Source organism: Chenopodium quinoa, unplaced genomic scaffold (genome assembly GCF_001683475.1).
Source record: "Chenopodium quinoa cultivar QQ74 unplaced genomic scaffold, ASM168347v1, whole genome shotgun sequence".
In the NCBI taxonomy this organism is placed as follows: Eukaryota; Viridiplantae; Streptophyta; class Magnoliopsida; order Caryophyllales; family Amaranthaceae; genus Chenopodium; species Chenopodium quinoa.
This window is the reverse complement of record NW_018742738.1, coordinates 5,120,880-5,132,562: the sequence shown is the minus strand read 5'-3', so window position 1 is coordinate 5,132,562 and position 11,683 is coordinate 5,120,880. Positions and strand designations below refer to the sequence as shown.

The following is an 11,683-nucleotide window of genomic DNA, read 5'->3' as shown; positions in this document are numbered from 1 at the left end:
TGAGACGGTTGAGTCGGTATGTCTTTTATGTATATGTACTTAAATATTTCTATTTTTTTTGTTTCATATACATTTGTTTACTAACTGTCCTTGTATTCTTTGTACAGGTTCTGCGGGAGACCGTGAACGGCATGGTGAGGACTTTACGTGCTTTCCAAGAGACTTATCGGAGAGCGCTCGTGACTTTGTCATGCCGTGGTCATCGGAAGATCGCGGTAAGTTTTATTTCTTTTTTTTTTTGCAACGAAGTTATTTTATTTCATGTATTAATCTTCGTTTTGGATTTTGCAGGATGTGGAGCAATCGTCTAGTAATCGCTGAGCACCCTGATTCCTCTTGTACACATTTTACTATATTTTTTAGGAAACGATGTGTATATTTTTTTTATATATTTGACACGTTTTTATATATATATCATTATTATTATTTTTTTTGTTTCCATGGGTACATTAATGCGAAAAATTTTTGAAGGAGGGAAAGAGTTCCCAACTTACCCCCCTCGAAAAAATAAAAAAAGTTGAAAAAGAAGAAGGAAAAAAGAGAAAAGAAAATAAGAAAATAAAAAATAAAATAAAGAAGTAGGAAAATAAGAAGAAAAAGAAAGCAGGAAACCAATGGAAAAAAGAAAATAAAAAGAAAATAAGAAATTATTAAAAGAAAATAAGAAAGTAGGCAAGAAAAGGGACACAAAGTGTTAGAAGGCAAGCGTATGATTCATCTTAAGATCTCGTGAAGATTCCGTCATTATATGAGCCAAAATACGGAAATAAACCCAACTTACATGCCGCATCAAGGGAGACGCGCGCAACTGCGTAAGTTGCGCGCGGCTGTCGCGCGTATGTAAATCAGTTGCGCGCAGGTGTCACACGCAACTGATGAGCTGCGCGCGCCACCTGTTAGTGAACTTTCCTTTAAGCCGAATTTTTCGAAAATTTGCCCCTCTTGTGTCTATTTAAACGTGGTTTCGTGTAGGATTTTGATCATCTAGCATTCATTCGCTTATTAACATAAGAAATTAAAAAGAATTAATCTCTTTAAATTCTTATGCTCTTTTTTTTTTGAACAATGGTGAAGACCTTTGAACAATGCTTGAAGCAATGGGTCAACCCCCTTTCAACTGAGGACAAACTAGCTTTCAAAATTTACCACTTGGACCGTTTATTGAATTATATGCAATTAGTGGTTAACTTTGATTTTCTTCATGCCGCAGTCAACCATTGGAACTCTAACCACCATCTTTTCTTGTTTAGAGGGGATAAAATTGTCCCCCTTCCTGGTGAGTTCGAGGCCTGGCTAGGTTTCCCTACAAACACTCTTCCTGTAACTTATATTCCAAAGATTTTTTTGTTTGTCCGACAATGATATGAACAACATAGGAACTAAAGAAGGCGTGAACTTAATTCAATTTATTGAACACTTCGTCGCCCCTCGTGACAATATGACTAAACAACACTTTAAAATTCGTGCTTTATGTTATTATCTTGTTTTTAAATTATTTACTTAGGACAGGCAAAGGATACGGAGATTATTAGATGGTGTCCATAATAGAGAAAATAGAGGGATGTCATTCACCCGCTCCTTTGGTTTTGGCGGAAACCGTTCTGTGCTTGAATCGCCTTAGAGGAGATCCTAACGAAGACGGTTTCACGGAAAGTCCACTCCTATTACACGTACGGTTTTTTTTTTCGGCGTTTATTAGTGCAAGTCAAGAAGTTGTGCTTGCATGACCAGCACAATATTTTTCGTTGCGCGCGGAGGGTGCGCGTAACTGGTTTAGTTGCACGCGCCACGTGCTTGTGTAAAAAATCGCAAACTAATTTTGTTTTTCTTTTTTTTAGATATGGCTCATGGAGTGTTTGTGAATTGTTGATCAGCCTCAAAACCTTGAGGCTAATGGAGTAAAGACATTCCTTGGACGTCGAATCCTTTATAACACTACAAGAAAAAGGTGAATTAGCAACGGAATTTTGCGACTACCATAATAATTAGTTGGAAAAATAATTTTAGCGAATGAAAAAGACGAGTATTCGCAAATTTTGCAACCGAATTGGCAGTAGTTGCTATGCGGTCGTTAATTAGCAACTGATTTTTGCGACTACTATAATAATCAGTTGCAAAAAATATTTTCGTGACAGAAAAAGACGAGTAGTCACAAAATTTGCAACCGAATTTATAATAGTTGCTATGCGGTTGCTAATCTGCGACGCTCTTGTAATAATTTGGAACTAACACGGTAGTCGCTACTATTATTTTTAATATTTATTAAAAAGAAATAAAAAAAACCCCTAGTATAATAAAAAAAATAAAAAAAAATAAAAAAAAAACCCCTTATTCCTAAAAAAAATGAAAAAAAAGGTTATTGCCGCCAAAAAAACAAGAATTATCAATCAGTCTTATACTCTTATTCACAGTAAAAAACAAGAACTATCATACTCTTCCTCAAAAAAAAAAAAAAAAAAAAACCCTTAATCATTTAACTCGTGAAACAAAAAAGAAAAAAAAAAAAAAAAAGAAGTAATCACTCTGAAAGATACACACAGAAGGGTTAATTTTAGAGAATCAACCCTCAGCCCCTCACCGTCGTTCTTCATCTTCCTTAGCTCCGCTGCGCCACCACGTCTCTTCCCAGGTAATTTGTCGACTATGAATTTTAGGGTTATCATTGATTTTTTTTTTTGGGTCCAATTATTGATTTTAATTTGGTTTCCATGGTCTAATTGAAGTCAATTAATTAAAAATCAATCAAAATTGATTGAGTATGCAAAAATCCCTAATGATTTTCAATGTAAAAATCCCATTTCTAGTTATTTCGACCCCTTTTTTTAACTATTGTTTGTAAAATATATACAAGTATATTTCATGAAGAGGGGGGGTTTGTTGGTAATTGAATTCTCGTTTTGCTCTGAATTCATGTTCATTAGAGGGTATTGAGGCTCGCTAGTTATAATTGAATTCTTGTTTGCTATGATTTTATTATGTTTTTGAGCCTAATTTGCTGCTTTTGGTTGTCATGGCAACCGTTGTGGGTGGTTGCTAGAATAATAGTATGTTAATTGAGTTTGCTCCTAGTTTGAGTTGTGGGGCAGCAAGTTATTCTAATTGGATATAAAAATTTACCTTGACCCGGCATCGAATGCATAAATGCATTCACTCATTCTGTTTTCTGAGTATCTGCTTGGTCTGAATTCATTTCACCTCTATATAATGTGTAATCATGGATCACTTATTTGGAGAATTGGAGTTTCTTTTGGATTGGAAATGCGTTTGGAGTTATTATGAAGTTAAATATATTAGCAAATCATTAAAGCGAATTGGTGCTAGAGTTATGCATTTCAACTTCAGGTTTCTGTAGTGAACATATAGCTGTTGTGAGTTGTGCAAACTACTTGGGTAAGGACTCAGGGAGTCATGGGTGAAGAGCTTGTAATTAAGCATTCAAGTTTCTTGGTCATTCACTGTTAACTTGACTAAGAAACTTTTAATAGTGTTAATTACATACTACGTATGTTGATTTTGATATCCTCACATTTCCCATTACCCTCATCTTCTTATCTGGGTTGAATAAGGTGTATTGTTGTCATTGTCAAATCCGATTTTATTTCCTAATATCTATGTGACATCAACGTTGGCCATTAGATGAGGATAACCACAATGCAAATTAGGCTCAAAAACATAATAAAATCAGAGCAGAAGAGATTTCCAAATTTTGTTCTTATTACTTTCAACCTCATGTTGATACGAAATCTAGAGATCTAGGACGCAATGTTGTTGTTGATGATGATTTAGAGTCGACTATACCAGAATTATTCCATTTTAGCAAAGGTCGTGGCAAAGGTGTCCAAACTAGGTTTATAGATTCGAAAGAAGTCAAGCATGCACACACTATGTTCTTTCTAATTGTGGTGTGTTAGGAGAATATGAAAGGTACAAATTTCTATAATTGGTAGTTATTTTATGCAATTTGCTAGATAATTGACGTTTTAAGGTTTATAGGAAGTTGGAAGAGTCGATGATGCAAAAATATCCTGGTATTGACCTTCATGATATTTGGAGCAAGTTTTCACATGAATTTTCCAAATGGTTTCAGGAATTCGTAAGTTTTTACAATCAAGTTTCAATATATCATTCGCTAAATATGACTAAGGTTATATATTTTATTAATTAATGGCTTGAATTTGAAATTAGGTTATCGAATCTAATTAATGAGACTGATGAAGTGATTCGAGCACTTGCCATGGGTCCGTCTAGACAAGTCAAAACATGGAGGCAATTTGACATCAACGGCTTTAAGTTTCACACTTTTGATTATGGAAAGCACAAGGCAACTATGAATTATGGTGTGGGTGTAATAAGTGAAGAGGAAATTGATTACTTTGGCATTTTAGAAGAAGTCATTGAGTTGGTCTACTTGGGGACCGTAAATGTCTTCAAAACCGTATTGTTTAAATGTAATTGGATGGATTCAGTGAATGGCATGAATATTCATGAGCAGTATAGATTAGTTGATGTGAACCCCTCTAAGAAATAACCTGCATATGATCCTTTTGTTCTAGCACATCAGGCTTATCAAGTGTATTTTACCTCTTATCCAAGCTTAAAGAAAGATAAGAGCAATGGTGGGCTGTTTTTAAGACTAAAGCTAGGTCAACTGTGGATGTCCCAATCAATGAGTCAATTTTCCAATTAGACATTGGTGAGACACCAACCCTTTGTTCAGATGCTGATGATGGTGTTATGTACGAGGATATGGATGAAATGGAGGAGGAAGCCTCAGGTGGTGAAGAGGAAGAACAACATGAAGAAGATGAATGGGATGATACTGAATCTGAATCTGAAGAAGAGGTTGATAGAGAGTTAGGATATACTGACAGCGATGACGAGGATGATGATGATGATGATGATGAGGATGAAGAAGACGAAGAATAATTTCAAAGTTTGTAGTTTTCAATATGTTTTCTTTGTTTTGGGCTTATTTGTTTGATAGACAATGTGTTTTATCTTATTTGTTTGATATATGATAAATGTTTTAAAATTTGTTGATCATGTTCGTGAGCTTACTTTTTTTTTAAACAAAAATATATCATGGGTTATTATGTATAAATTAATTTTTGAGCTTATGATCTTTCTAGTTCTTTGGAAATGAAATCCTTCATGAAAAATTCAAAAATTGGTCGGGGAGGTAATCAAGGCGGTGTCCGAGCCAATAATCAATCGGTTGATCAAGACAATCCTGTGGTCACACGACCCACACCACCACCTTCTAATGAATAGGTACAAGTAAATTCTAATACTGATGTTACTGTTGAGAATGATGTGTCACCACATAATTTGAATGGAGTGGAACAAGGAAAGATTGAGCTCTCACCAGATGAGCTATGGTCAGTTATATTCATCTATGTATTATATTTGTTGTCTTAGTAGCTTATTATCATTTTTTATGCTTGTGCTTAATCTTTCTTGCATCAGGTTTGATGACCATACCGTTAGTGGAAATGTCACAAAATCTTGGAAGGCACACTACAACCACCCAGACATGAATTTTACTGAGGTTCAACTTATAGTTAGGGATCGTTGGTTCACTGAGTTTAAGGTATGTTTAGAATTTAAGATTTTCTCTTGTATTCATTGCTCTTAAACTAGTGAAGTTGCATATTTCAATATTAGCTTTGAGTCTCTAATTCTTTGTGGAAAGCATGGCCTATTCTATGTGGAAAGCATTTCATATTAGGGCAGAGTAGATTTAGCCATTTTTTTACTCGTGCACTTGTATTAGGAACCAATCAGTCAGACTAAATGCCAATTGACAAGTTGTGCTTGATCTAGATGAAGTGAGTTACTCTTGATGATTGATGATCATGATCATGATCATTTATTGTTCTATGTTTGACCTTTGAAGTAGCTCCCTTGAGCTCCCAACTAAAGGAAAACTAATGGATTGCATTTATGTTAAAAACTAATTATGCCCTGGTCATCTCTGATCTCAGCCCCAAAACCCACTCCCAATCCCTTCTTCACAGCAGCATCAACATTGATGCGTAAAACCCTAGCAGCAGCAGCAGCAACAACATCAGCAGGTAATGAGTTGGTGGTTATTGCTCTTTTTTCTATTAAAATATCTACTTATGCAAAGTCCACCATAGATGGACCTTAGCTTGCTGGCCCGATGAGTGAGTGATAGACATTTAAGACAATGTTATTTCTGTTACATATGAATGTTAAGAGTTAAATGACATTAAAATTGTTTCAATATATTTACCTAGCTAGCGGATGAATAGCAACCCGAGGCATATTTCGGGCCACACACTAGTTGTGAGCTATAAATAGTATGATGTATATGCCAAAAAAAAATGATGGAAACACCAATCCTTGATAACGTACTACATATCCTTCAAGTTGTATGCATAAATAAATTGTATTACTTTTCTAACCATATCATAATAACATTTTCTGCTTTTACTTAGCTTATTTTGGATTCTCGCGTTATACAAATTAGTGAATTACCAACTACACCTATAACCTATTGCATACCCGCTTTTGTTAATAAGATACTCGTAGTTAATATGATACATTTACTAGTTCTATCCTACATTTAGACTTCAAAGTATTATAATCTACATTCACTTTCTCTTAATTTCTTTCAAGTTGTTATGTTAGGGGAAAAAAACTACTCGAACTGGAGACCTTCAGAGTGTCAGACTGATCACTGACCTTAAGAGTCCATATCATATTCATATAACTATATTATTGTTATACTAGATATTTTCCTAAAAGAAATTTTCAGTGGCAGAAAAATATTTCCTAAAAGAAATATCATCATATTCATATAACTATTGTACCTCAAAAGTTATGGCTTGTAACAATTACATGACCTAATTCACATCCTAAAAAAGCAGAGAATATTTATGTGCTTATGTTCTGGCATTACTACATCAGTAGCAAAGAGTAGCAAAGATTAACCTGTAAAATCGACATTTAGAGAAAGTTTACAATCTTCACAATAGAAGCTACAATGCTAGTATACCAGAATCTTGTTTGATCTTCATGAAGGCTCTACATGTTAGCCAGTGTTTGGATTCTTAAGGGATGACAGATATCACCCAATGGCTGACCATATAGGTAGCGGACAACTATTAAATTAATGCATATACTCTGTTGCCCTTTTGAAGTGATGACACAATTGTATCTGATTTATACTTTGATTTATATTTCACTTGGTACTGCTGGCCATATTTACTGCATGCCTAGATAAAACAGTCTGAAGTTAGAGACAACAATCTGAAGTTGGGCTGCTTTATGTTAAATAAATCAGAAATAAAATTATTAATGTATAATATGCTATTGAGTTAAAATAATTTACTTTACATGTTAATTATGTGCAGCGTACATATACTTGGAGACCTGAGTTCGATGCTAAGGCTAGGAGAGAATTCGACAAAATAGCTGGGGACCGACTTAGGGTACATTGAACCAAGTTTTCAAAATGGCTCTCCAAAAGCAATTTAGTTTCATGACAGACACTGTTCGAGCTGAATTCATAAATAAGCGTAAGCATCCTGATTTTCTGAAACGTTCTAACCAAGCAAGAGATAATCGGTTATCTGGCCAAACATTAGAGAAGTTTGACCCTGGCCATCGCCAAGGTAGCGTATCTACTCCTCAAGTGGTTAAAAAAAATGGTAAGTGTATGATTTTAGCAGCAAACTTATGATTTTTAATATAAGATTGAAGCAAGTAGAAACTTTTTAGCCACTAATATAGATGACTATAACTGGTCTTTATTAAAATTGCTCTGTAGTCTATGTCCCACTATATTTTGTTGTTTTATTTAAGTGCTAACAACTTCTTCTAATACAAGGCAAAGAAAAAGGATGGAATTTTACCAACTGCTACTGAAGTCTATGAGAGCACTCATTCTGTTTGTGTGGGCAATGATGAAGTTGAATTGATGGGTGACAAGTCTCAAAAAGTCATGGTATGAGTATAATTCTATATTTTTCTAAGATTACAAAAAGATATATGGTAGTTAATGTTTGGAGATATAATGGATTGTTTATTTGTTTGTGTGATTGAGTTGGAGGATAAGAATGATTTGCCAGCATTAATCATATGATTAATGTGTTATGGCATAATGTGAATTGAAACAGGTTTTTTTTGAAGCCATACCCTATAGGAGGGAATTCTTCAATTTACAAAGGAGACTCTATCAAAATTTTTACTAATAACTGCTTACATAAATTATTTTACTAATAACTGCTTGGACCCTTACTGCCATCAATACCATTTGCTTAGACTATCACCTAACTTTTCACTTTGTAACTAAACTCAGATAGTATCTAAATAAATCAGATGGTATCTAAAGGCAAGTTTTTACTGCTATGTACTGATCTGATGTCCAAAATGAAAGACTATAAGATAACAATTAAATTAAATTGTGTTTTAGAAGTCCAAACAAGTTTTTATCCCGGACGATGTCCCGAGTCATTGCTTGTATTTTTATTATAGTTGTTTTTTTTAAATGTATTTAGTTTATTTAAGTTTTAACATTTGAGATCATAGTTACTAATACATATCTTAATGCAGGGAGAATATATGGAAAAACTTGAGGAATATAAGAACAAAGGAATTGAGATAAACCCCGACAAAGTCTACTTGGAGGTTGTAGGTGGGCAAAAGAAAGGAAAAGTCTATGGTTTAGGGAGTGCTTCACATATGTATAACAAGAGTGATCCTACTTCTCAATCTACTGCGTCATCTTCCACTCCTTCCATGATTTCTCAATTAAGTTCTCAAGTTGAAGAACTAAAGAAGATGGCGGAAGAAAACCATAACAAGGTAGAAGAAAGCAAAAAAATAGCGGCAGAGAGCTTAAAATGTGCTAAGGAATTCGTCAAAAATCATGAGATCGAAAAAGCTACATGGAAGAAGGAAAAATTAGCTATGCAAAAAACATTGCAGGAAATGGCATCACTTGTAAAACAAGTTTACCGTCCTTATAAGCCTCCTACGCTTGCAGTCACCCGCTCTCGTGATACAACTAAGTGATTTTTACTTTCTTGGTGGTAATTTTATGAACAACTGGTCTTTTACATTGTCATTAATTCTTGTTTGAAGTAGCTTTTTTTTATATGGGAGGTGACTTTTGGAACAATTAGTTATATGAGTTAAATATTGTTTTTTAATACATTCATACAAAATTGATTGATATTTTGGATATTTGAATAAAATTAACATTTTGGTTATTTGAATTTATGAGTGGCTACCTTTTTTGTTTTGTGATTAATATTGGTCGTCGCTTAATTATGATCTCAAATATTGATAGTTAGTCGCAAATATTTAGCAACTGCAAATTTGGTTTAGGGACTAATTGGTTAGTTGCAAAATCATTAGTCTTAGTAGTCGCTAATCTGTCATGAATAATTAGTTTTGTAGTCGCAAAAATTTGGTCTCGTATGTAGTTGCTAATCCGTCGCAAAAAACATTAGTCTCAATAGTCGCAAATCTGTCACAATAAAACTAGTCTCCGTAGTCGCAAAAGTTTAGTCTCGTAGTCGCAAAAATTTGGTCTTGCAGTCGCTAATTCGTCGCAAAAGTAGTCTTAAAACATGGATCTCTGTAGTTGCTAATCCGTCGCAAATATATTATGACGGACAATAATTTAGTTGCTAAAATTTAAAAGTTAGTCGCTAAATGGTAGTTGCAAAGGCGTTGCAAATCTGTCGCTAAATTTGCGACTGTTCAAAAATTAGTCGCAAAAATGGATTTGCGATGAGGTCTTTGGCAACGAACCAAAGTAGTTGCAAATCCGTCGCAAATCCATTTTTGCAACGGATTTGCGACTACTTTGGCTGTCTCTAATTACCATTTTTCTTATAGTGTAAGCATAAGAACGAAGAGGAATGGACGGCGTTTTACTGTCGTGGAGTTCCTAACATACGGTTTGTGATTTCTTGGTGGAACATAAATAGTATGATTCGGAATAGTCTCAATTGCCCTTACATTAGGCTTTTAGGCCTATCTAATATTACTTATATTTTTCCTTGTAGGGTGATGAGACAATACGGGATGAGGCAATTTATTCCTCCGCAAGATTGTGATGCCTCTAAAGATGTGACCTTTAAACCCAAAAGGATTGCTCGTTGGATGGAATATTGGTCAACTCTTCCTAAGGGGGTAATACAAAATCCTCCTACAAGTATCACATTATCTTCCTTTTACAAGCCTTGGATGAATACGGCGGATAAAGGTGAATTAAACAGGGCTCGATCTCAACTTCAAGCCGCCACCGCTCGCAATCCACCTAAGCCTTTGATGCATTAGACCACTAGTACTCCTCCTAGTGGCCAATACAAAGGAGTGAGAAGAAAATTAGACTTCTCATCCCCCAAGGCTCGTTCGAAGGAAACAAAAAGGAAAGCTCCCTCCAAACCCATGCAGCAAGGTGTGAAAATCAAAGAACCTTCACCAAATACTCGCAAGAAAGCTCTAACAGTCAAAGGGAAAGGAAAACAGGTTGCAAAGGCCCCAATCCCTAAATTGAAAAAAAATGTTTGGGTGAAGAAGAAGAGTGTAGGGGAAAGCTCCAAGGTTTCTGAAAATGCTGCGATGGAAACTACTCCTCCATCATCTGTGACAATCGAGGACATAGTAAAACCTTAGAGTGTTCCACAATTTTAACATTTTGAGTAATGTCTCTCTTTTGAATAATGTCTACTATATTTTTTGTTTACTATCTAGTTCAATAATGTCTCTCTTTTGAATTTCGAATGAAATAAAATGATATTTATATTTTTCTATTTTGATATGACCGAATCATAGAGATTGCCTACGTATTCGCATAACGAAATTAGGTCTTTGCGTAGTTCTAATGTTTTTTTTTACTATTATGTATTTTTCTTTATTTTTTCTTTAATCTCTTAGATAGAAATTAAATGAAAAACTTAATCAAACATTGTATAAAAGAATTAAATCAAAGTTTAATTTTATTTTCCGAGTATATGTTATATTTAAGAAACACCCCTTTCTTTTACCGTAATTAGAAATCGCAACTTCATTTGAACGCAAAAATTCGGGTTCGCAGTTCGTCATTGGGTGGCGCGCGCAAAATTTGGAGTTGCGCGAGCCTGTCACGCGCAACAAAATAAGTTGCGCGTGACCTCCACGCGCAACTATTTCAGTTACGCGAGACACCTATGCTACGAATGTCTCGAAATTTTTTTTTTTAAAAAATTTGTATTATTACCCCCCAAGTGTTATGTATTTTACCGTGTTATTCGATAAGATGCATAACACTTAGAATCTTTCAATTGAATGCTAATTAAAAATGGTTGTATGCGTGAACGAGTTTTGTTCGGATTTCATGTGTAATATTTCTTAAGGCGATCAATGTTTATTAATTGGCGAATTTCCTCTTCTCCAATATCCATTAATCTAACGGCTCCTCCTGATAGGATTTAAATTATGCGGTAGGGACCTATCCAATTGGGTTTGAATTTCCCTATTTGATCGGTTGGTGTACCCCTAACCTCTTTTAGTACAAAGTAACCTTCTTTTATATTTCTAGGTTTTACTCTTTTTATTGAAATGACGCGCAATGCACCTTTGGTAGACTTGTACATGATGCAAAGCTCTTAATCATCATTCATCGGGGAATAAATGTTCTTCATACCTTTCTCTTACCCATTCA

The 11,683-nt window shown here is 34.7% G+C and overlaps 1 protein-coding gene across 4 annotated transcripts; it reads left to right on the top strand.

The window, feature by feature from the left end:
• Positions 1–2,148: 2,148 nt before the first annotated feature.
• Positions 2,149–9,249, top strand: LOC110724158. 4 transcript variants are annotated; one of them, XM_021903550.1, is made up of 7 exons: positions 2,149–2,629; positions 5,130–5,378; positions 5,467–5,590; positions 5,985–6,074; positions 7,380–7,676; positions 7,856–7,972; positions 8,581–9,249. In XM_021903550.1, the coding sequence occupies exons 5-7, from the start codon at positions 7,674–7,676 to the stop codon at positions 9,040–9,042; spliced, it is 582 nt and encodes a 193-aa protein (XP_021759242.1). In that variant the 5' UTR covers positions 2,149–2,629; positions 5,130–5,378; positions 5,467–5,590; positions 5,985–6,074; positions 7,380–7,673; the 3' UTR covers positions 9,043–9,249. The 4 variants fall into 4 exon arrangements, with proteins under 4 accessions (XP_021759242.1, XP_021759243.1, XP_021759241.1 ...); XM_021903551.1 differs by lacking the exon at positions 5,985–6,074 and having other exon boundaries at positions 5,130–5,271; XM_021903549.1 differs by lacking the exon at positions 5,985–6,074.
• The last annotated feature ends 2,434 nt before the right edge of the window (positions 9,250–11,683 follow it).

Coding starts and splice junctions, on each gene's coding strand:
- LOC110724158 (XM_021903551.1), top strand. Junction 7,973..8,580: donor ACAAGTCTCAAAAAGTCATG/GTATGAGTATAA, acceptor ATCTTAATGCAG/GGAGAATATATGGAAAAACT.